Here is a 27550-nt window from a genome sequence, read left to right as displayed (position 1 = left end):
AACAGTGAGATGTCATGCGAAAAGTATACTTTATTACCTGATAAATTACTGTTGGTGCTTTCGAACTTTTAGCGAAGCATCTTAGAATTGAATATTTACCCCAAATGACTCAATCAGACTCTGCTCTTTTCTGTTGGTGCTTTCCTGCCCAGAAACATGCTCAGTGCATGATAATGCAAGGTCACATATCACTGATTGTATGACCATGATGCATGAGTCTGGAGGTAAAAGGTGTGTCAGGTATGCTTTGTTTTCCAGCATGTTTTCTGTTCATGTGACTGATCCACATTATGAGATTTTACCACTATGCAGAAAACATGAACATAATTCATAAAAAGACAGGTTTAAAATTAATGTTTACAATTTTATTATACAGATAGACACAGCAAATAACTGTGTTTTTCAGAAGAAGTAATCAGACAAATTACTTTTAATCTGATTTAGATCAAAGTCGAAGGAATCCAGCAGATCAAACACTGTGGAGAATAATGCTTTCCTAACAGACTTTGTGAACCTGTCTCTCACGGAACGGATACACCAGATGGAGCAAACTCTCACAGAAGATGATGACCCTGACAATGATATCTTGCCACACACTGCTGCAGACATGGGGACAGGTATGTGACCTGAATCTTGCCACACACTGCTGTAGACATGGGGACAGGTATGTGACCTGAATCTTGCCACACACTGATACAGTCATGGGAACAGGTATGTGACCTGAATCTTGCCACACACTGATACAGACATGGGGACAGGTATGTGACCTGAATCTTGCCACACACTGCTGCAGACATGGGGACAGGTATGTGACCTGAATCTTGCCACACACCGACACAGACATGGGGACAGGTATGTGACCTGAATCTTGCCACACACTGATACAGACATGGGGACAGGTATGTGACCTGAATCTTGCCACACACTGACACAGACATGGGGACAGGTATGTGACCTGAATCTTGCCACACACTGCTGTAGACATGGGGACAGGTATGTGACCTGAATCTTGCCACACACTGCTGTAGACATGGGGACAGGTATGTGACCTGAATCTTGCCACATACTGTTGTAGACATGGGGACAGGTATGTGACCTGAATCTTGCCACACACTGCTGTAGACTTGGGGACAGGTATGTGACCTGAATCTTGCCGCACACTGCTGTAGACTTGGGGACAGGTATGTGACCTGAATCTTGCCACATACTGTTGTAGACTTGGGGACAGGTATGTGACCTGAATCTTGCCACACACTGACACAGACATGGGGACAGGTATGTGACCTGAATCTTGCCACACACTGACACAGACATGGGGACAGGTATGTGACCTGAATCTTGCCACACACTGCTGTAGACTTGGGGACAGGTATGTGACCTGAATCTTGCCACACATACTGTTGTAGACTTGGGGACAGGTATGTGACCTGAATCTTGCCACACACTGACACAGACATGGGGACAGGTATGTGACCTGAATCTTGCCACACACTGACACAGACATGGGGACAGGTATGTGACCTGAATCTTGCCACACACACTGACACAGACATGGGGACAAGTATGTGACCTGAATCTTGCCACACACTGACACAGACATGGGGACAGGTATGTGACCTGAATCTTGCCACACACTGCTGTAGACATGGGGACAGGTATGTGACCTGAATCTTGCCACATACTGTTGTAGACATGGGGACAGGTATGTGACCTGAATCTTGCCACACACTGCTGTAGACATGGGGACAGGTATGTGACCTGAATCTTGCCACATACTGTTGTAGACATGGGGACAGGTATGTGACCTGAATCTTGCCACACACTGCTGTAGACTTGGGGACAGGTATGTGACCTGAATCTTGCCGCACACTGCTGTAGACTTGGGGACAGGTATGTGACCTGAATCTTGCCACATACTGTTGTAGACTTGGGGACAGGTATGTGACCTGAATCTTGCCCACACACTGACACAGACATGGGGACAAGTATGTGACCTGAATCTTGCCACACACTGACACAGACATGGGGACAGGTATGTGACCTGAATCTTGCCACACACTGACACAGACATGGGGACAAGTATGTGACCTGAATCTTGCCACACACTGACACAGACATGGGGACAGGTATGTGACCTGAATCTTGCCACATACTGTTGTAGACATGGGGACAGGTATGTGACCTGAATCTTGCAACACACCGACACAGACATGGGGACAGGTATGTGACCTGAATCTTGCCACACACTGATACAGACATGGGGACAGGTATGTGACCTGAATCTTGCCACACACTGCTGTAGACTTGGGGACAGGTATGTGACCTGAATCTTGCCACATACTCTTTGGACTTGGGGACAGGTATGTGACCTGAATCTTGCCACACACTGACACAGACATGGGGACAGGTATGTGACCTGAATCTTTCCACACTCTGACACAGACATGGGGACAAGTATGTGACCTGAATCTTGCCACACACTGACACAGACATGGGGACAGGTATGTGACCTGAATCTTGCCACATACTGTTGTAGACATGGGGACAGGTATGTGATCTGAATCTTGCCACACACTGACACAGACATGGGGACAGGTATGTGACCTGAATCTTGCCACACACTGATACAGACATGGGGACAGGTATGTGACCTGAATCTTGCCACACACTGACACAGACATGGGGACAGGTATGTGACCTGAATCTTGCCACACACTGCTGTAGACTTGGGGACAAGTATGTAACCTGAATCTTGCCACACACACTGCTGTAGACTTGGGGACAAATATGTGACCTGAATCTTGCCACACACTGCTGTAGACTTGGTGACAGGTATGTGACCTGAATCTTGCCACACACTGACACAGACATGGGGACAGGTATGTGACCTGAATCTTGCCACACACTGACACAGACATGGGGACAGGTATGTGACCTGAATCTTGCCACACACTGCTGTAGACATGGGGACAGGTATGTGACCTGAATCTTCCCACATACTGACACAGACATGGGGACAGGTATGTGACCTGAATCTTGCCACACAATGATTCAGACATGGGGACAGGTATGTGACCTGAATCTTGCCACACACTGCTGTAGACATGGGGACAGGTATGTGACCTGAATCTTGCCACACACTGCTGTAGACATGGGGACAGGTATGTGACCTGAATCTTGCACACACACTGACACAGACATGGGGACAGGTATGTGACCTGAATCTTGCCACATACTGTTGTAGACATGGGGACAGGTATGTGACCTGAATCTTGCCACACACTGCTGTAGACTTGGGGACAGGTATGTGACCTGAATCTTGCCACACACTGCTGTAGACTTGGGGACAGGTATGTGACCTGAATCTTGCCACATACTGTTGTAGACTTGGGGACAGGTATGTGACCTGAATCTTGCCACACACTGACACAGACATGGGGACAGGTATGTGACCTGAATCTTGCCACACACTGACACAGACATGGGGACAGGTATGTGACCTGAATCTTGCCACACACTGACACAGACATGGGGACAAGTATGTGACCTGAATCTTGCCACACACTGACACAGACATGGGGACAGGTATGTGACCTGAATCTTGCCACACACTGACACAGACATGGGGACAGGTATGTGACCTGAATCTTGCCACATACTGTTGTAGACATGGGGACAGGTATGTGACCTGAATCTTGCCACACACTGCTGTAGACATGGGGACAGGTATGTGACCTGAATCTTGCCACATACTGTTGTAGACATGGGGACAGGTATGTGACCTGAATCTTGCCACACACTGCTGTAGACTTGAGGGACAGGTATGTGACCTGAATCTTGCCGCACACTGCTGTAGACTTGGGGACAGGTATGTGACCTGAATCTTGCCACATACTGTTGTAGACTTGGGGACAGGTATGTGACCTGAATCTTGCCACACACTGACACAGACATGGGGACAAGTATGTGACCTGAATCTTGCCACACACTGACACAGACATGGGGACAGGTATGTGACCTGAATCTTGCCACACACTGACACAGACATGGGGACAAGTATGTGACCTGAATCTTGCCACACACTGACACAGACATGGGGACAGGTATGTGACCTGAATCTTGCCACATACTGTTGTAGACATGGGGACAGGTATGTGACCTGAATCTTGCAACACACCGACACAGACATGGGGACAGGTATGTGACCTGAATCTTGCCACACACTGATACAGACATGGGGACAGGTATGTGACCTGAATCTTGCCACACACTGCTGTAGACTTGGGGACAGGTATGTGACCTGAATCTTGCCACATACTGTTTGGACTTGGGGACAGGTATGTGACCTGAATCTTGCCACACACTGACACAGACATGGGGACAGGTATGTGACCTGAATCTTGCCACACACTGACACAGACATGGGGACAAGTATGTGACCTGAATCTTGCCACACACTGACACAGACATGGGGACAGGTATGTGACCTGAATCTTGCCACATACTGTTGTAGACATGGGGACAGGTATGTGACCTGAATCTTGCCACACACTGACACAGACATGGGGACAGGTATGTGACCTGAATCTTGCCACACACTGATACAGACATGGGGACAGGTATGTGACCTGAATCTTGCCACACACACACTGACACAGACATGGGGACAGGTATGTGACCTGAATCTTGCCGCACACTGCTGTAGACTTGGGGACAAGTATGTAACCTTAATCTTGCCACACACTGCTGTAGACTTGGGGACAAATATGTGACCTGAATCTTGCCACACACTGCTGTAGACTTGGTGACAGGTATGTGACCTGAATCTTGCCACACACTGACACAGACATGGGGACAGGTATGTGACCTGAATCTTGCCACACACTGACACAGACATGGGGACAGGTATGTGACCTGAATCTTGCCACACACTGCTGTAGACATGGGGACAGGTATGTGACCTGAATCTTCCCACATACCGACACACAGACATGGGGACAGGTATGTGACCTGAATCTTGCCAAACAATGATTCAGACATGGGGACAGGTATGTTACCTGAATCTTGCCACACACTGCTGTAGACATGGGGACAGGTATGTGACCTGAATCTTGCCACACACTGCTGTAGACATGGGGACAGGTATGTGACCTGAATCTTGCCACACACTGACACAGACATGGGGACAGGTATGTGACCTGAATCTTGCCACACAATGATTCAGACAAGGGGACAGGTATGTGACCTGAATCTTGCCACACACCGACACAGACATGGGGACAGGTATGTGACCTGAATCTTGCCACACACTGATACAGACATGGGGACAGGTATGTGACCTGAATCTTACCACACACTGACACAGACATGGGGACAGGTATGTGACCTGAATCTTGCCCACACACTGCTGTAGACATATGGGGACAGGTATGTGACCTGAATCTTGCCACACACTGCTGTAGACATGGGGACAGGTATGTGACCTGAATCTTGCCACACACTGCTGTAGACATGGGGACAGGTATGTGACCTGAATCTTGCCACATACTGTTGTAGACATGGGGACAGGTATGTGACCTGAATCTTGCCACACACTGCTGTAGACTTGGGGACAGGTATGTGACCTGAATCTTGCCACACACTGCTGTAGACTTGGGGACAGGTATGTGACCTGAATCTTGCCACATACTGTTGTAGACATGGGGACAGGTATGTGACCTGAATCTTGCCACACACTGACACAGACATGGGGACAAGTATGTGACCTGAATCTTGCCACACACTGACACAGACATGGGGACAGGTATGTGACCTGAATCTTGCCACACACTGACACACAGACATGGGGACAAGTATGTGACCTGAATCTTGCCACACACTGACACAGACATGGGGACAGGTATGTGACCTGAATCTTGCCACATACTGTTGTAGACATGGGGACAGGTATGTGACCTGAATCTTGCCACACACCGACACAGAAATGGGGACAGGTATGTGACCTGAATCCTGCCCACACACTGATACAGACATGGGGACAGGTATGTGACCTGAATCTTGCCCACACACTGACACAGGCATGGAGACAGGTGACCTGAATGACCTGAATCTTGCCACAAACTGACACAGACATGGGGACAGGTATGTGACCTGAATCTTGCCACACATACTGTTACTGTGAGACATGGGGACAGGTATGTGACCTGAATCTTGCCACACACTGCTGTAGACTTGGGGACAGGTATGTGACCTGAATCTTACCACACACACTGCTGTAGACTTGGGGACAGGTATGTGACCTGAATCTTGCCACATACTGTTGTAGACTTGGGGACAGGTATGTGACCTGAATCTTGCCACACACTGACACAGACATGGGGACAAGTATGTGACCTGAATCTTGCCACACACACACTGACATGGGGACAGGTATGTGACCTGAATCTTGCCACACACTGACACAGACATGGGGACAAGTATGTGACCTGAATCTTGCACACACACTGACACAGACATGGGGACAGGTATGTTACCTGAATCTTGCCACATACTGTTGTAGACATGGGGACAGGTATGTGACCTGAATCTTGCCACACACTGACACAGACATGGGGACAGGTATGTGACCTGAATCTTGCCACACACTGATACAGACATGGGGACAGGTATGTGACCTGAATCTTGCCACACACTGACACAGGCATGGAGACAGGTGTGTGACCTGAATCTTGCCACAAACTGACACAGACATGGGGACAGGTATGTGACCTGAATCTTGCCACACACTGACACTGACATGGGGACAGGTATGTGACCTGAATCGTGCCACATACTGTTGTAGACATGGGGACACTGTCACACTGCTGTAGACTTGGGGACAGGTATGTGACCTGAATCTTGCCCGACACTGCTGTAGACTTGGGGACAAATATGTGACCTGAATCTTGCCACACACTGCTGTAGACTTGGGGACAGGTATGTGACCTGAATCTTGCCACACACTGACACAGACATGGGGACAGGTATGTGACCTGAATCTTGCCACACACTGACACAGACATGGGGACAGGTATGTGACCTGAATCTTGCCACACACTGCTGTAGACATGGGGACAGGTATGTGACCTGAATCTTGCCACACACTGACACAGACATGGGGACAGGTATGTGACCTGAATCTTGCCACACACTGATACAGACATGGGGACAGGTATGTGACCTGAATCTTGCCACACACTGCTGTAGACATGGGGACAGGTATGTGACCTGAATCTTGCCACACACTGCTGTAGACATGGGGACAGGTATGTGACCTGAATCTTGCCACACACTGACACAGACATGGGGACAGGTATGTGACCTGAATCTTGCCACACACTGATTCAGACATGGGGACAGGTATGTGACCTGAATCTTGCCACAACCGACACAGACATGGGGACAGGTATGTGACCTGAATCATGCCACACACTGATACAGTCATGGGAACAGGTATGTGACCTGAATCTTGCCACACACTGATACAGACATGGGGACAGGTATGTGACCTGAATCTTGCCACACACTGCTGTAGACATGGGGACAGGTATGTGACCTGAATCTTGCCACACACTGCTGTAGACATGGGGACAGGTATGTGACCTGAATCTTGCCACACACTGCTGTAGACATGGGGACAGGTATGTGACCTGAATCTTGCCACATACTGTTGTAGACATGGGGACAGGTATGTGACCTGAATCTTGCCACACACACTGCTGTAGACTTGGGGACAGGTATGTGACCTGAATCTTGCCGCACACTGCTGTAGACTTGGGGACAGGTATGTGACCTGAATCTTGCCACATACTGTTGTAGACTTGGGGACAGGTATGTGACCTGAATCTTGCCACACACTGACACAGACATGGGGACAAGTATGTGACCTGAATCTTGCCACACACACTGACACAGACATGGGGACAGGTATGTGACCTGAATCTTGCCACACACTGACACAGACATGGGGACAAGTATGTGACCTGAATCTTGCCACACACTGACACAGACATGGGGACAGGTATGTGATCTGAATCTTGCCACATACTGTTGTAGACATGGGGACAGGTATGTGACCTGAATCTTGCCACACACCGACACAGACATGGGGACAGGTATGTGACCTGAATCTTGCCACACACTGATACAGACATGGGGACAGGTATGTGACCTGAATCTTGCCACACACTGCTGTAGACATGGGGACAGGTATGTGACCTGAATCTTGCCACACACTGCTGTAGACATGGGGACAGGTATGTGACCTGAATCTTGCCACATACTGTTGTAGACTTGGGGACAGGTATGTGACCTGAATGTTGCCACACACTGACACAGACATGGGGACAAGTATGTGACCTGAATCTTGCCACACACTGACACAGACATGGGGACAGGTATGTGACCTGAATCTTGCCACACACTGACACAGACATGGGGACAAGTATGTGACCTGAATCTTGCCCACACACTGACACAGACATGGGGACAGGTATGTGACCTGAATCTTGCCACATACTGTTGTAGACATGGGGACAGGTATGTGACCTGAATCTTGCCACACACCGACACAGACATGGGGACAGGTATGTGACCTGAATCTTGCCACACACTGATACAGACATGGGGACAGGTATGTGACCTGAATCTTGCCACACACTGACACAGACATGGGGACAGGTATGTGACCTGAATCTTGCCACACACTGACACAGACATGGGGACAAGTATGTGACCTGAATCTTGCCACACACTGACACAGACATGGGGACAGGTATGTGACCTGAATCTTGCCACATACTGTTGTAGACATGGGGACAGGTATGTGACCTGAATCTTGCCACACACACCGACACAGACATGGGGACAGGTATGTGACCTGAATCTTGCCACACACTGATACAGACATGGGGACAGGTATGTGACCTGAATCTTGCCACACACTGACACAGACATGGGGACAGGTATGTGACCTGAATCTTGCCACACACCTGACACAGACATGGGGACAAGTATGTGACCTGAATCTTGCCACACACTGACACAGACATGGGGACAGGTATGTGACCTGAATCTTGCCACATACTGTTGTAGACATGGGGACAGGTATGTGACCTGAATCTTGCCACACACCGACACACAGACATGGGGACAGGTATGTGACCTGAATCTTGCCACACACTGATATCAGACATGGGGACAGGTATGTGACCTGAATCTTGCCACACACTGACACAGACATGGGGACAGGTATGTGACCTGAATCTTGCCACACACTGATACAGACATGGGGACAGGTATGTGACCTGAATCTTGCCACACACTGACACAGGCATGGAGACAGGTGTGTGACCTGAATCTTGCCACAAACTGACACACAGACATGGGGACAGGTGTGTGACCTGAATCTTGCCACACACTGACACAGACATGGGGACAGGTATGTGACCTGAATCTTGCCACATACTGTTGTTGTAGACATGGGGACACTGTCACACTGCTGTAGACTTGGGGACAGGTATGTGACCTGAATCTTGCCCGCACACTGCTGTAGACTTGGGGACAAATATGTGACCTGAATCTTGCCACACACTGCTGTAGACTTGGGGACAGGTATGTGACCTGAATCTTGCCACACACTGACACAGACATGGGGACAGGTATGTGACCTGAATCTTGCCACACACTGACACAGACATGGGGACAGGTATGTGACCTGAATCTTGCCACACACATTGCTGTAGACATGGGGACAGGTATGTGACCTGAATCTTGCCACACACTGACACAGACATGGGGACAGGTATGTGACCTGAATCTTGCCACACAATGATTCAGACATGGGGACAGGTATGTGACCTGAATCTTGCCACCACTGCTGTAGACATGGGGACAGGTATGTGACCTGAATCTTGCCACACACTGCTGTAGACATGGGGACAGGTATGTGACCTGAATCTTGCCACACACTGCTGTAGACATGGGGACAGGTATGTGACCTGAATCTTGCCACATACTGTTGTAGACATGGGGACAGGTATGTGACCTGAATCTTGCCACACACTGCTGTAGACTTGGGGACAGGTATGTGACCTGAATCTTGCCACACACTGCTGTAGACTTGGGGACAGGTATGTGACCTGAATCTTGCCACATACTGTTGTAGACTTGGGGACAGGTATGTGACCTGAATCTTGCCACACACACTGACACAGACATGGGGACAAGTATGTGACCTGAATCTTGCCACACACTGACACAGACATGGGGACAGGTATGTGACCTGAATCTTGCCACACACTGACACAGACATGGGGACAAGTATGTGACCTGAATCTTGCCACACACTGACACAGACATGGGGACAGGTATGTGACCTGAATCTTGCCACATACTGTTGTGGACATGGGGACAGGTATGTGACCTGAATCTTGCCACACACCGACACAGACATGGGGACAGGTATGTGACCTGAATCTTGCCACACACTGATACAGACATGGGGACAGGTATGTGACCTGAATCTTGCCACACACTGATACAGACATGGGGACAGGTATGTGACCTGAATCTTGCCACACACTGACACAGGCATGGAGACAGGTGTGTGACCTGAATCTTGCCACAAACTGACACAGACATGGGGACAGGTGTGTGACAGGAATCTTGCCACACACTGACACAGACATGGGGACAGGTATGTGACCTGAATCGTGCCACATACTGTTGTAGACATGTGGGACACTGTCACACTGCTGTAGACTTGGGGACAGGTATGTGACCTGAATCTTGCCGCACACTGCTGTAGACTTGGGGACAAATATGTGACCTGAATCTTGCCACACACTGCTGTAGACTTGGGGACAGGTATGTGACCTGAATCTTGCCACACACTGACACAGACATGGGGACAGGTATGTGACCTGAATCTTGCCACACACTGACACAGACATGGGGACAGGTATGTGACCTGAATCTTGCCACACACTGCTGTAGACATGGGGACAGGTGTGTGACCTGAATCTTGCCACACACACACTGTAGACATGGGGACAGGTATGTGACCTGAATCTTGCCACACAATGATTCAGACATGGGGACAGGTATGTGACCTGAATCTTGCCACACACTGCTGTAGACATGGGGACAGGTATGTGACCTGAATCTTGCCACACACTGCTGTAGACATGGGGACAGGTATGTGACCTGAATCTTGCCACACACTGACACAGACATGGGGACAGGTATGTGACCTGAATCTTGCCACACAATGATTCAGACATGGGGACAGGTATGTGACCTGAATCTTGCCACACACACCGACACAGACATGGGGACAGGTATGTGACCTGAATCATGCCACACACTGATACAGTCATGGGAACAGGTATGTGACCTGAATCTTGCCACACACTGATACAGACATGGGGACAAGTATGTGACCTGAATCTTGCCACACACTGCTGTAGACATGGGGACAGGTATGTGACCTGAATCTTGCCACACACACTGCTGTAGACATGGGGACAGGTATGTGACCTGAATCTTGCCACACACTGCTGTAGACATGGGGACAGGTATGTGACCTGAATCTTGCCACATACTGTTGTAGACATGGGGACAGGTATGTGACCTGAATCTTGCCACACACTGCTGTAGACTTGGGGACAGGTATGTGACCTGAATCTTGCCGCACACTGCTGTAGACTTGGGGACAGGTATGTGACCTGAATCTTGCCACATACTGTTGTAGACTTGGGGACAGGTATGTGACCTGAATCTTGCCACACACTGACACAGACATGGGGACAAGTATGTGACCTGAATCTTGCCACACACTGACACAGACATGGGGACAGGTATGTGACCTGAATCTTGCCACACACTGACACAGACATGGGGACAAGTATGTGACCTGAATCTTGCCACACACTGACACAGACATGGGGACAGGTATGTGACCTGAATCTTGCCACATACTGTTGTAGACATGGGGACAGGTATGTGACCTGAATCTTGCCACACACACCGACACAGACATGGGGACAGGTATGTGACCTGAATCTTGCCACACACTGATACAGACATGGGGACAGGTATGTGACCTGAATCTTGCCACACACACTGCTGTAGACTTGGGGACAGGTATGTGACCTGAATCTTGCCGCACACTGCTGTAGACATGGGGACAGGTATGTGACCTGAATCTTGCCACATACTGTTGTAGACTTGGGGACAGGTATGTTACCTGAATCTTTGCCACACACTGACGGCACAGACATGGGGACAAGAGTATGTGACCTGAATCTTGCCACACACTGACACAGACATGGGGACAGGTATGTGACCTGAATCTTGCCACACACTGACACAGACATGGGGACAGGTATGTGACCTGAATCTTGCCACACACTGACACAGACATGGGGACAGGTATGTGACCTGAATCTTGCCACCACATACTGTTGTAGACATGGGGACAGGTATGTGACCTGAATCTTGCCACACACTGACACAGACATGGGGACAGGTATGTGACCTGAATCTTGCCACACACACTGATACAGACATGGGGACAGGTATGTGACCTGAATCTTGCCACACACTGCTGTAGACATGGGGACAGGTATGTGACCTGAATCTTGCCACACACTGCTGTAGACATGGGGACAGGTATGTGACCTGAATCTTGCCCACACACACACTGAATCTTGCCACACTGCAGACATGGGGACAGGTATGTGACCTGAATCTTGCCACACACTGACACAGACATGGGGACAGGTATGTGACCTGAATCTTGCCACACAATGATTCAGACATGGGGACAGGTATGTGACCTGAATCTTGCCACACACACCGACACAGACATGGGGACAGGTATGTGACCTGAATCATGCCACACACTGATACAGTCATGGGAACAGGTATGTGACCTGAATCTTGCCACACACTGACACACAGACATGGGAACAGGTATGTGACCTGAATCTTACCCACACACTGCTGTAGACATGGGGACAGGTATGTGACCTGAATCTTGCCACACACTGCTGTAGACATGGGGACAGGTATGTGACCTGAATCTTGCCCACACACTGCTGTAGACATGGGGACAGGTATGTGACCTGAATCTTGCCACACACACTGACACAGACATGGGGACAGGTATGTGACCTGAATCTTGCCACACACTGCTGTAGACTTAGGGACAGGTATGTGACCTGAATCTTGCCACACACTGCTGTAGACTTGGGGACAGGTATGTGACCTGAATCTTGCCACATACTTTTGTAGACTTGGGGACAGGTATGTGACCTGAATCTTGCCACACACTGACACAGACATGGGGACAAGTATGTGACCTGAATCTTGCCACACACTGACACAGACATGGGGACAGGTATGTGACCTGAATCTTGCCACACACTGACACAGACATGGGGACAAGTATGTGACCTGAATCTTACAGGTATGTGACTCCCACACACTGACACAGACATGGGGACAGGTATGTGACCTGAATCTTGCCACATACTGTTGTAGACATGGGGACAGGTATGTGACCTGAATCTTGCCACACACACACAGGTATGTGACCTGACACAGACATGGGGACAGGTATGTGACCTGAATCTTGCCACACACTGACACAGACATGGGGACAGGTATGTGACCTGAATCTTGCCACACACTGCTGTAGACTTGGGGACAGGTATGTGACCTGAATCTTGCCTTCTGTAGCACACACTGCTGTAGACTTGGGGACAGGTATGGTATGACCTGAATCTTGCCACATACTGTTGTAGACTTGGGAACAGGTATGTGACCTGAATCTTGCCACACACTGACACAGACATGGGGACAAGTATGTGACCTGAATCTTGCCACACACTGACACAGACATGGGGACAGAGTATGTGACCTGAATCTTGCCACACACTGACACAGACATGGGGACAGGTATGTGCCCTGAATCTTGCCACATACTGTTGTAGACATGGGGACAGGTATGTGACCTGAATCTTGCCACACACCGACACAGACATGGGGACAGGTATGTGACCTGAATCTTGCCACACACTGATACAGACATGGGGACAGGTATGTGACCTGAATCTTGCCACACACTGACACAGACATGGGGACAGGTATGTGACCTGAATCTGGGATCTTACCACCTGCACACTGCTGTAGACTTGGGGACAAGTATGTGACCTGAATCTTGCCACACACACTGCTGTAGACTTGGGGACAAATATGTGACCTGAATCTTGCCACACACTGCTGTAGACTTGGGGACAGGTATGTGACCTGAATCTTGCCACACACTGACACAGACATGGGGACAGGTATGTGACCTGAATCTTGCCACACACTGACACAGACATGGGGACAGGTATGTGACCTGAATCTTGCCACACACTGCTGTAGACATGGGGACAGGTATGTGACCTGAATCTTGCCACATACTGACACAGACATGGGGACAGGTATGTGACCTGAATCTTGCCACACAATGATTCAGACATGGGGACAGGTATGTGACCTGAATCTTGCCAGACACCTGCTGTAGACATGGGGACAGGTATGTGACCTGAATCTTGCCCACACACTGCTGTAGACATGGGGACAGGTATGTGACCTGAATCTTGCCACACACTGACACAGACATGGGGACAGGTATGTGACCTGAATCTTGCCACACAATGATTCAGACAAGGGGACAGGTATGTGACCTGAATCTTGCCACACACCGACACAGACATGGGGACAAGTATGTGACCTGAATCTTGCCACACACTGATACAGACATGGGGACAGGTATGTGACCTGAATCTTGCCACACACTGCTGTAGACATGGGGACAGGTATGTGACCTGAATCTTGCCTTACTGCTGTAGACATGGGGACAGGTATGCTTGTAACCTGAATCTTGCCACACACACTGCTGTAGACATGGGGACAGGTATGTGACCTGAATCTTGCCCACACACTGTAGACATGGGGACAGTTATGTAGACATGGGGACAGGTATGTGACCCTGAATCTTGCCACACACTGCTGTAGACTTGGGGACAGGTATGTGACCTGAATCTTGCCACACACTGCTGTAGACTTGGGGACAGGTATGTGACCTGAATCTTGCCACACACTGCTGTAGACTTGGGGACAGGTATGTGACCTGAATCTTGCCACACACTGACACAGACATGGGGACAAGTATGTGACCTGAATCTTGCCACACACACTGACACAGACATGGGGACAGGTATGTGACCTGAATCTTGCCACACACATACTGTTGTAGACATGGGGACAGGTATGTGACCTGAATCTTGCCACACACCGACACAGAAATGGGGACAGGTATGTGACCTGAATCTTGCCACACACTGATACAGACATGGGGACAGGTATGTGACCTGAATCTTGCCACACACTGACACAGACATGGGGACAGGTATGTGACCTGAATCTTGCCACACACTGCTGTAGACATGGGGACAGTTATGTGACCTGAATCTTGCCACACACTGCTGTAGACATGGGGACAGGTATGTGACCTGAATCTTGCCACATACTGTTGTAGACATGGGGACAGGTATGTGACCTGAATCTTGCCACACACTGCTGTAGACTTGGGGACAACATCTTTATTTGTAAAGATTTCTTTCTATGAAATCTTTTAAGATTAGCATCTGTTATTCTGAGTTGCTCTGTGCTACCACAAAATTGTTCCTCGTAATGCAGAAGCCACAATCCGCTTCCTGAAAGCCAAGCTGAGGGTAATGCAAGAAGAACTAGACCGATTGTCACAGGAGACACGCAACAAAGTGAGTCTGAACCAGCAGTCTGGTCTGTTATATTTTGAACTGATCAAGTACATGTGTAATATTCTGAACTGGTGAAGTCGATGATATAACTGATGTTTAGAAAGCTGATTAGATTTGTGTATATGTGTGATTCAGGATGAAGAGTTGAGGCAGGTCAGCAGCCGTGTGTGTTTGTGTGATTCAGGATGAAGAGTTGAGGCAGGTCAGCAGCCGTGTGTGTTTGTGTGATTCAGGATGAAGAGTTGAGGCAGGTCAGCAGCCGTGTATGTTTGTGTGATTCAGGATGAAGAGTTGAGGCAGGTCAGCAGCCGTGTGTGTTTGTGTGATTCAGGATGAAGATTGAAGAGTTGAGGCAGGTCAGCAGCAGCGTGTGTTTGTGTGATTCAGGATGAAGAGTTGAGGCAGGTCAGCAGCCAGGTGTGTTTGTGTGATTCAGGATGAAGTGTTGAGGCAGGTCAGCAGCCGTGTGATTCAGGATGAAGTGTTGAGGCAGGTCAGCAGCCGTGAGGCAGGTATGTTTGTGTGATTCAGGATGAAGAGTTGAGGCAGGTCATCAACCGTATGCGGGATGTGGAGGAGGAGCGTGGACGACACATGAGGACAGTGGCCACACAACAGACACAGATTGACAAGTACAAGAAATTAGCAGAGGATGCCCGGAGCAAATCTGACAGCGTAGAGAATCAACTGAGTACATTGAGGAAGGTAGAGTAATTTGTGTTTGTACTCTGAAAAATATCATGAGCGAGTTTGAGAGTTGTTGGTTATAAGATCTTCTCCGCTCTAATCAGGTTTGACTCCTTCAGAAATGAAGCCAGTGAAGTCTGCCCTTCCAAGTTGACATGTTTTGCTGGTGCAGGTGAAATATTTTTATGTTGTCATGAAATCACTATACCACAGGCACCAAGTGTAATCTGATTCTTGGTGCCCATGTATAGGGTCAAGGTCGGACGACTTGTTATGGTCATATCCCAGAAATGTGTACTGTGAGTATGGTTTTATGTTTACAGCATCACATCAGTTTGGAAGTGAACATGTTTGAGGTCTGTTGCAGAAAATAATCTTGGTAAACACTTGTGATTATGTTAGATTGAATCTTTGTAACACTTTGAGTCTCTGAGTTCTGGTGGATAGTGAATGGAAGATTGTTGGTTTGGTCACATTCCAAGATATGTTTGTAAATGGTGCAGTACTTGTTTCCCTGCCTGGTGTGGTGCAGTACTTGTTTCCCTGCCTGGTGTGGTGCAGTACTTGTTTCCCTGCCTGGTGTGGTGCAGTACTTGTTTCCCTGCCTGGTGTGGTGCAGTACTTGTTTCTCTGCCTGGTGTGGTGCAGTACTTGTTTCCTCTGCCTGTTGTGGTGCAGTACTTGTTTTTCCTGCCTGGTGTGGTGCAGCACTTGTTTCCCTGCCTGGTGTGGTGCAGTACTTGTTTCTCTGCCTGGTGTGGTGCAGTACTTGTTTCCCTGCCTGGTGTGGTACTTGTTTCCCTGCCTTGTTTCTTGTTTCCTGCCTGGTGTGGTGCAGTACTTGTTTCCCTGCCTGGTGTGGTGCAGTACTTGTTTCCCTGCCTGGTGTGGTGCAGTACTTGTTTCTCCTGCCTGGTGTGGTGCAGTACTTGTTTCCCTGCCTGGTGTGGTGGCAGTACTTGTTTCCCTGCCCTGGTGCGGTGCAGTACTTGTTTCCCTGCCTGGTGTGGTGCAGTACTTGTTTCCCTGCCTGGTGTGGTGCAGTACTTGTTTCCCTGCCTGGTGTGGTGCAGTACTTGTTTCCCTGCCTGGTGTGGTGCAGTACTTGTTTCCCTGCCTGGTGTGGTGCAGTACTTGTTTCCCTGCCTGGTGTGGTGCAGTACTTGTTTCCTGCCTGGTGTGGTGCAGTACTTGTTCCCTGCCTGGTGTGGTGCAGTACTTGTTTCCCTGCCTGGTGTGGTGCAGTACTTGTTTCCTGCCTGGTGTGGTGCAGTACTTGTTTCCCTGCCTGGTGTGGTGCAGTACTTGTTTCTCTGCCTGGTGTGGTGCAGTACTTGTTTCCCTGCCTGGTGTGGTGCAGTACTTGTTTCCCTGCCTGGTGTGGTGCAGTACTTGTTTCCCTGCCTGGTGTGGTGCAGTACTTGTTTCCCTGCCTGGTGTGGTGCAGTACTTGTTTCCCTGCCTGGTGTGGTGCAGTACTTGTTTCCCTGCCTGGTGTGGTGCAGTACTTGTTTCCCTGCCTGGTGTGGTGCACTTGTTTCTCTGCCTGGTGTGGTGCAGTACTTGTTTCTCTGCCTGGTGTGGTGCAGTACTTGTTTCCCTGCCTGGTGTGGTGCAGTACTTGTTTCTCTGCCTGGTGTGGTGGTGCAGTACTGGTTGTTTCCCTGCCTGGTGTGGTGCAGTACTTGTTTTCCCTGCCTGGTGTGGTGCAGTACTTGTTTCCCTGCCTGGTGTGGTGCAGTACTTGTTTCTCTGCCTGGTGTGGTGCAGTACTTGTTTCCCTGCCTGGTGTGGTGCAGCACTTGTTTCTCTGCCTGGTGTGTGGTGCAGTACTTGTTTCTCTGCCTGGTGTGGTGCAGTACTTGTTTCTCTGCCTGGTGTGGTGCAGTACTTGTTTCTCTGCCTGTGTGGTGCAGTACTTGTTTCCTCTGCCTGGTGTGGTGCAGTACTTGTTTCTCTGCCTGGTGTGGTGCAGTACTTGCACTTGTTTCTCTGCCTGGTGTGGTGCAGTACTTGTTTCTCTGCCTGGTGTGGTGCAGTACTTGTTTCTCTGCCTGGTGTGGTGCAGTACTTGTTTCTCTGCCTGGTGTGGTGCAGTACTTGTTTCTCTGCCTGGTGTGGTGCAGTACTTGTTTCTCTGCCTGGTGTGGTGCAGTACTTTTTCTCTGCCTGGTGTGGTGCAGTACTTGTTTCTCTGCCTGGTGTGGTGCAGTACTTGTTTCTCTGCCTGGTGTGGTGCAGTACTTGTTTCTCTGCCTGGTGTGGTGCAGTACTTGTTTTCCCTGCCTGGTGTGGTGCAGTACTTGTTTCCCTGCCTGGTGTGGTGCAGTACTTGTTTCTCTGCCTGGTGTGGTGCAGTACTTGTTTCTCTGCCTGGTGTGGTGCAGTACTTGTTTCTCTGCCTGGTGTGGTGCAGTACTTGTTTCTCTGCCTGGTGTGGTGCAGTACTTGTTTCCCTGCCTGGTGTGGTGCAGTTCTTGTTTCCCTGCCTGGTGTGGTGCAGTACTTGTTTCCCTGCCTGGTGTGGTGCAGTACTTGTTTCCCTGCCTGGTGTGGTGCAGTACTTGTTTCCCTGCCTGGTGTGGAAGGTGATAAAACAAGGACTGGTTGGAACAGAGTCGGCAAACTGTATTACAACTCAAACCCTTGTTAAAACTCCTCTTCTGACCTCAACGTGCATTATGACTATTGACTAGACTTTTCTAACTTTTCAGTCAGTCCCTGATTATGAAAACTACCTCATCATGCAACTACAAAAGCATGAGAATTGATAATTAACACTTTTACTAAGCTGAGGATATGTACATCTACTTGTAGTTGAGGTCTCCAAATCATGGTTTTGTTTTCCAAGTCAGCGGGTCAAATCAAAGTACTTGGGAAACTCAAGGAAAACAAACTTCTTCCTAAACAACTTCTGAGAAATATATGTGATTTTATCGGTCAATGGGATTTGTTGTTTTCATGTCAATTATTAGTGTCAGTAAGAGGGATATGAGGCCATGTTTGGTTTGAAACATTCTTCTTAAGATGCTCATTAGATAGTCTAATGGTGCTCGTCTCACACTGTGCGAGTCTAGTGGAATGTTTATATTAACCAGTGGAAAACACTCCTTAAGATTTGGTATGGACTTAGTGAGTACATTTGTGTTAAAGAATTATTACCCAACACATCAATGACTGGATCACAATTACTGGATATAGTTCCCTATCAAGAGCTGTGCATCCATCTTGATCAGATTAGCACAATGGAAAATATTCAATGCGAAAGGCCTTCAACAAGAGCTATTCCAGTCAAAGATGAAAAATACAAAAGGGGTAGAATGGAATCTTCCCCATCATTGCAGGATAAGAGGTTAATGCAGGGTATGATAACAGGGCTCAAAGTGTCTGGTTCAGATGTGAAATACCAACCCATACATGTAGGATATTGAAGTGTGACACTACATATTAAGAATAATGGCTGCTTCAGGCCCTGCGACACATCGCCTTAAACAATATGTCACAATTGCAGCATAGGCTTCCTGGTGTTGCAGAGTTGAGGGATACAATATTCACTGGTCAGCTGAGAATCAGGTTACAGTGTCTGAGTGGGTTATTCATGTTAAAACAGTGGCACATTTTGCTTAAGCGTGTGGACTTGATTAATTTCAAACAATGCGTCTATGACACTATCAGACATTTTCATCTGTGATTTGCTGCTAATGTAGAAGTGCGAAATAACAATGCACTCACTCAAATTTTCGTAATAGTTCTTTCTTAAGATTTTCTCATTATATTGTTGTGCAGGGCAAGGATCTTAGTGTACAGAATGACTAAGGAGATATATTCCATGGTGCATCTCAGCTTGTCTGTTTAATTATTCTTGTAGCTGTTTAAGAGAATAAACTTAGCATATACTCTGATTATATCCTGTAACAACAGTATTTAACATCAATATCTTGGTGTAAAAATGGATATACTAAGCAAAACAACATACTCAGTTACAAGCCTAAGATACCTGCAGACTGAGACTGAATTAAACATGAAGGTATGAGACAATATACCACGTGGGTTGATTATCGGGTCAATATCTTGGGTTATTAATTTTTATGAACGACCTCTCAAGGGGTTGGTAATCAGATAACCACCATCTGCAGCACCTTCTCGATATCCGACCGCGTATCCTCCTCCTCCTCGATCCAAGAAATAAGCTCCCTTCGCGGTGTGCTCCCAGCAAGCGGAGGAGGATACGTGGTCGGATATCGAGAAGGTGCTGCAGACAGTAGAATCGACCCAAAAGTGGACCTACCTTTCGCTAGCCGCCTTGTTTGTATGGAATGTCGTCTACAAGACCTGGAAGCATGCCAGCACACTGCCGCCCGCCACCTACCACGCAACACCGGTCCACAAACATGTCTACGAGACACCAAAAGATATGGACTCCCACCACATGCTGTAGAAAAAAATATATATTTGTACGCAATTGGAAATATAGTGTATAGAACTACATATTTTTGCAGCAATGCATATCGTGTACAAGAGAGGAATACGACAAAGCAGAGGCTGCATACTGGAAAGAGAACCCCATGGAGTATTCTTCTGTGGACAAAAAGCTACAAGAAATGGCTGGGGAAGGACCAATAGACCAACCAGCTCGTGTACTAGGCCACTTTGGCAACAATACAACAAAAAGATTTGCAAATCGCAGCAGAATGTATATCGTTGGGTATGCAGGAGGTATTATATTCTGTATCCCTGGTGGGACTGTTTGTTTCTAGCTGTATACTACAGACACCAGTCTATCTTTGTTTTTTGGTTTTTGGGTATTTTTTTGTGGTGTTGTGTTTTGGTTTTTTTGTTTCTTGATAGAAAAAGCTATTCCCGCTCGGTCTCTGGGAACAGCAACTCAACTTCTCGATCATCTTTCCTCTTCGATATGGGCGAGTGGCAGATTTTGCCCAGCCTGCACCGAAACGGTCCACTCACCAAACCTAGGCATTCTATTCCGCCGGCGTCTCGAACCTTTTCTCGTATCCTGTAGCCGTACACCGGAATTGTTTTTTCTCCAGTCGATGGAGAATCCAGTAGCAGCAACAGTTGGTTCTTCCCTTCGTATTTCGCTACGGCAAACTTGTGGCACGTGTAGATTCCTTCCGCAACGTCTGTGGCTCTTCGGTGTTCGCTGCATGGAGTGGCTGCCACTTCCATATCCTTGGGTCCGCCGTAGTTGGGCAAAGGGGTGGTATGCCGTCCCCGTCCCCATCGCGGATCTGCTTGTCCCGATAGCTGCCGGAAGATACAAGACTATTTCTCGCTGCATGGACAATTGGCAGACAACTCGTCGACGAGGCGTTGGTAGCGCAGGCACCAGAAGAGGCAGTCCTCGTTGTACAGGTTCTCTATGTTCGAGAGAAAGTAGTGGATTGGGATTTCTTCCGGACCCTCGACTGTGAGTCGATCCTCCTGGGGTGGAGTGTTGTAGTCTTCTATCGCTTTGTTTTTCCACAGTACGCATTTCTTGCTGTCGACGCAGTGGTCGGATGGACTACTGGGATCGCGAAGAAAAAACAAAACAATGACAACAAAAAGTGTCTCTATATACTCAAATGTTGAGTGGAGGTGCACCCTTTGGTCTTTTTCCTCTTACTTTAACATAGGATTTTTGCTGTGCGGTCCCTTAGCCCCATTGTGTATACTACTGGTTGGTTACCATATAACCCCCTAGGGTGGTTATCTGACCAACTTTCAGTGCCACACCGGGAACAAGGCTCGTCCTCGCCTCACCTTCTTCCCTGGTATCGCACCTTGAGAAGAATTTTTCCCTTGGCAGATCGGGTTTGACAACCCCATTCATCTACCTCAGTGTTTTTGTTGGTCACAAATTCAATAAATAAACAAACAGAGACCCATTCAAAATGATTTATTTTTTTACAATATCTGCACACTGCAGTTAATAAATTGGAACCGGCGAGATCTCCTTCCTGCTTTTCCATTCTCCTCAGGGTCACTTGAATCATCTGAAAAAATGAAATAGATGTTTAGACAGGATCCTCATAGATAGTTTTGTAATGAATACTTTGAGTTACAGCAATGGTTAATTTGATGATACATTCCTAGAACGTGAACATGACTTTTACCAACAAATTACATTCATCAGTATCAAGCATATTTTTCATGAAAATCTCAAATACCAATACACTTGGGGTTAGTACAAACTCTTGACCAATGGAATGAGAGTTAGGTTGGTGGGCTACTGTGGCCTATGAGCAGTGCATTTTCCCCTGACCAATAACGTTTAATTTCATTAGAAGAGTTCGTTTTAAATTTTCCCCTAAAATTACGTTTCCACTGGGAGAAAGAAAACATACCTTCTGGAGTTGAAGCCTTGTGTTCCGCTTTGCATCGTACTTCCTCGGTTTTGGATTCTTACTGGTGAGAATGCTGCTGACCATCTTCATTTGTTTTTCATTTACTCTCCTGTACACCTACACCTGCAACAGTTGTATAAAAACAATGGTACTATTGAACAATTAGATAAATTCCCCAATTAGGGGATGGGGTGTGTGTGTGGTGTGTTTGTTAGGTATGAAGATTTTTAAATGGGGGGTCAGGGGGGTGTGTGTGTGCTTTGTTGTGTGTGTGTGTGTGTGTGCGTAAAAGGCATCATCATTTTTGTACACATGCACTACGGGTTGGGGTGGGTGGGCGTGGTCAGCAATTTTGTACATGACAAGCAGGCAGGGTTGGGCTTGGGGGTGGTGAGGGGCCACTTGATATATAAAGTGTTATCTGTTTAGCCCATAACCCACGCTTGAAATGTATTCTATTAGGATTATTTCGACGGGTAGCGTTTAGGATTAGGTTTAGGGTTTAGGGCAAGGTTTCTTTTCATAAAAAACCCCATAAGCCTATATTCTTAGGCATAGAATGATTAAAAAAGAATACGGTGGTTACGGGAGGAAATCTTTCCCATATAGTTTAAGGGGAGCATTCACATTTTACATGCATCCCCATAACCCCCACCCAGCCCCACATGCTTAATATGACTACCAATATCCTAATATTTTAGAAAAAGGTACCGCTAGATAGGCGGTAATGAGTATAGCTTTTCTGAGTACAAATACAGATATAGACAAATGCTATGTAGGGCATGAAACTTACCAGATGGCCAGTTTGCTTCAAAATCCTGGAACAGAGTCCTCGCAGCTCGCTGAGAAGTCAAGAGCATCTCTTTGTCGCAATTCATTTGCTGTAATGGAAGTTTAAATCACGTGGTTTTACATTGCACGTGATTGTTTAGAGCTTCGACTTGCACGAGATTCTTGTGCAGGAGCGTATTTCGCACACTTATAGTCAGTTTGGGTTCAAATGAGAACGACAAATGATTAAATAACTTGAAATTGGGATAAGTGCACAAAACATAAGTAAGACACATGGTCCTGAAACCTCTGTACCCAACAGGATCTGAAATTGGATGTTTTTCTATCGATCACGGAAAAAGTTGTTTAGTAAGAAACCATCATGTAATGTTGTGCTATTTTCACGCTTCACACCGGGGGATGACAAACGGCTAATGGAACAGCCCCTGACCAGCTGGGGTCATCCTACCTGGCTGTGCTAAGTTGCACCTGAATGTGTGCGTGTATGTTATCTGACCAACTCTCTCGGTTCCATACCAGTATCGCACCTCGAGAAGAACTTTTCCCTTGGCAGATTGGGGTTGACAACCCAATGCCTCTACCTCAATGTTTATTGGAAACGTCTTCAATAAATAAATACAAAACCATTCATTTTTTATTTTATTATAATATCTGCATGTTGCAGTTAATAATATTTCAACTAGAATAAGAGTGTTTTTGACCTTGTGGTATATGCGAAATAACAACTTTAAGCTCGTGATTCGCTTCGATAACCACCTCGAGGTGGTTATCACAGCGAACCAATCGCTTTGCGATGTGGTATGATATGTGGTATGCCGTGTGTGTTTGACAGGAGGTTGAGCAGCTGAAGCGCAGTGAGAAGCAAGCCGCCACACGTCACAATGCTACAGAGGTGCGTCTCAACCGGGCTCTGGAGGAAGTGGAGAGATACAAGGAGCAGCTGCAAAAGTCAAAGTCCGTCTCTAAGGTAATTTGACATTTTCTCACACATCAATGAGGTAAAATATTGCTTGTGTGTTGTGAAGGATCAAAACCGACTCCGAGGTTTTCATCCTACCTACGAACCGACATATATATATCCCAACACGAGCTGAATTAGAAATTGTGGTGATTTCAACAATTGCATTGCTCGTGCTATGTTGGGGGAATATGTGCGCAATCGGAGTGCATAAGCAGTTTCATCGGGGTGGATGCATCGGCACAATATATTGGAAGTTTTCAAAAATGTGAAAATTTAGGGTTGTATTCAAAACAAGTGCAAGTAAAATAATTCAAAGTCAAGGGCTATTCCTCAGAAAATCACTGGGCAATTCTGTAGAAAATGCTTGGGATTTCTTGGAGAATGCCCGCGAAACTGCCTGCAGAGGTTTACTCTGTAAAAGTAGAACCTGGCGAGACAATAGTGATGTCACTGGAGGTTTCTAAGAAGGATTCACCCACCGCAATTACTATACTCATGCTACTCCTGTTCCTCAATATTGGTTAGGTAATGGTGACTTCTGAGATTAGTTTGGTGATGTCCAAGTTAGCTTGTGGCTGTCTGTTTACCATGGTGGCTGTATTGTAAATCTTTAGTGATGTAAATCTGGTATCTCCCAAGTCAGTGCATATGGTCAGTTGTTGTTTTTCACCACCTTTCTAACCATTCGGTTTCAGGTTTGTAAACATGTGCTCATTCCAATTGTCTTAGCAAATGTTTCTTCCAATGAAAATAGTTTGTTCAAATAGCAGTGAGTTAATTTTGAAGCCAGTTACTTGAGTTACTTTTGCAGAAGCTCAGTTGTTTAAGTCATCTTTGATGTTTCCTTGTACCTGTCAAAAGAAAATATTGTAAATGGTTTATGACATCAAATTTTCCCTTGTTCATACCAATTATGCATGACATTTTTTCCACATAGATTGTAAAGGTTTTTGTCAGAGGAATAGAAACAACTGTGAATGATAGTTGATTGAGGGACGGTGGGGTAGCCTAGTGGTTAAAGCGTTCACACGTCAGACCGAAGACCGGGTTCGATTCCCCACATGGGTACAAAGTGTGAAGCCCATTTCTGGTGTCCCCTGCTGCGATATTGCTGGAATATTGCTGAAAGTGGTGTAAAAATAAACTCATTCACTCACTCACTCTTGATGACTGCCACCATTATGTGTTTAGTTTCTTTACTACTTTGGTTTGTTTTGAAAAGCAGGGCTCCAAAAATGCACTCATCCAATCATATTTACACGTGATTGCTTATGCAGGGCTCCATAAATATACTTGTCTGCTCATATTGGAGAGCTGAAGCATGTGCTGGGAGCCAGTGAAGTGAACCAACCAAGCCAGTGCACGTTCAGTCATGTCATGCGTTTCACTCAAATATCTAGGATAATTTACACCTAAAATATCTCTCACAGTAATAATAGTGAGATTCATGTCTCAAAATATAGTTTAACTTACATGGCAGTGACTGTTCATTAATTTTGTACTGTCTCCCAAAAATGTCTTCAACTCAGAAGGTTAAGTACAGAACATGGTAACAATGACTAAGAACATAATCCTTAAACTTAAACATAAAAATGTAACTTGGGTGGTTGAAAATATTGTAGGACAAGTGGAAACCATATTTGATTGCTCTGTGGGTCAAGTTGGGTTTATGATACAGGGGTGGAAATAAGTTTAAAATTGCTAGTGTACTCCGGTACAGTGGCACATGTAAAGTCACTTGCCCTGATTATTTTCCCACTATACCAACTGTTTTCTTGCTGATTTTTTACAACATAATAAACACCGGTACAGTGTGATATACAAATTTGCTTGCCTGACAGAAAAAAACACTGGACTCGGACGTCGGGCAATGGGTTATTTCCACCCCTGTGATATATTTTGAGCTCAGATGTGGACACCATGAAACGATTGGACCACTGTGAGGTTATATAGTCTATATCATCACAATATATCTCTTAGTGACAAACCAGATCCGGGTTAGAATTGATCTTCAGTAACCCATGCCTGTTGTAAGAGGCGACTAACGGGATTGGGTGGTCAGGCTCGCTGACTTGGTTGACACATGTCATTGTATCCCAATTGCGTAGATCGATGCTCATGCTGTTGATCACTGGATTATCTAGTCCAGACTCGATTATTTACAGACCGCTGCCATATAGCTGGAATATTGCTGAGTGTGGCGTAAAACTAAACTCACTCACTCACTCACTCACTCTTAGTGACAACATCTGCCTCTCAGTTGGACAAATCTTGGTTCAGATGTCACCAGATACCCAACAACCATTGCTGTGATAGCACAGTTTTCATCAGTTTTTGTTGGGTTGTTTTTTCTCAGGATGTCAGTGACAGTGAAAAAAAGCGTGTTGAGCATCTGTTGGCTGAGAAGAAGAAGCTGGAGAAACAGAAGAATGAATTGATGGCAGGCTTCAAGAAGCAACTCAAACTCATTGACATACTGAAGAGACAGAAGGTAGTGCAAAATATCACTGATACAAGCTATTTATTATCCATATGGTTGAGTTAATGTATTCAATGTGAGCACATAACTTAAGCGGTAGCTGATTGGACGAAATAAGGCAGCATCACTAACAAACATGAGCTTATCAATCATCTTACTCAGGTACTCTCATACTTAGGATGTATTCTGTTTCCAGACCTGTGATGATGCAGGTTATAATTGGTGTTCAGTAACGCATGCTTGTTGTGATTAATGGGATCAGGTGGTCAGGCTCGCTGACTTGGTTGACACATGTCATTGTATCCCAATTGCGTAGATCGATGCTCATACTGTTGATGACCGCCTCTGTGGTGTAGTGGTTAGAGCGTCCGCCCTGAGAGAGGAATGTTGAAGGCTCGATTCCCGGCCG

At 47.0% G+C, this 27550-nt stretch overlaps 1 protein-coding gene and 1 long non-coding RNA gene across 5 annotated transcripts in view; one reads left to right on the top strand and one right to left on the bottom strand.

Moving 5' to 3' along the window:
- The window catches only part of LOC124279062 (testis-expressed protein 9-like), a 70609-nt gene that overhangs the window by 42172 nt on the left and 887 nt on the right, over positions 1 to 27550 (top strand). For all 3 annotated transcript variants that reach the window (XM_046714861.1, XM_046714862.1, XM_046714863.1), the window contains 5 exons: positions 445 to 617; positions 15793 to 15875; positions 16407 to 16580; positions 24534 to 24668; positions 27019 to 27153. In XM_046714861.1, coding sequence (XP_046570817.1) covers positions 445 to 617; positions 15793 to 15875; positions 16407 to 16580; positions 24534 to 24668; positions 27019 to 27153 — 700 coding nt within the window. The remainder of the gene's footprint in view (positions 1 to 444; positions 618 to 15792; positions 15876 to 16406; positions 16581 to 24533; positions 24669 to 27018; positions 27154 to 27550) is intronic.
- Positions 22447 to 27059, bottom strand: LOC124279064. Of its 2 annotated transcripts, XR_006899286.1 has the most exons (5): positions 26897 to 27059; positions 25142 to 25513; positions 23703 to 23790; positions 22910 to 23032; positions 22447 to 22558 (listed from the first exon to the last, which is right to left on the bottom strand). It is a non-coding gene; the product is annotated as an uncharacterized LOC124279064 (long non-coding RNA). The 2 variants fall into 2 exon arrangements; XR_006899285.1 differs by lacking the exon at positions 26897 to 27059 and having other exon boundaries at positions 25142 to 25749.

The sequence above is a fragment of the Haliotis rubra genome, unplaced genomic scaffold (genome assembly GCF_003918875.1).
Source record: "Haliotis rubra isolate DU_JTF1 unplaced genomic scaffold, ASM391887v1 Scf246, whole genome shotgun sequence".
Lineage (NCBI taxonomy): Eukaryota > Metazoa > Mollusca > Gastropoda > Lepetellida > Haliotidae > Haliotis > Haliotis rubra.
The sequence above is the reverse complement of the archived record's forward strand: the minus strand, read 5'-3'. Positions and strand labels throughout refer to the sequence as shown.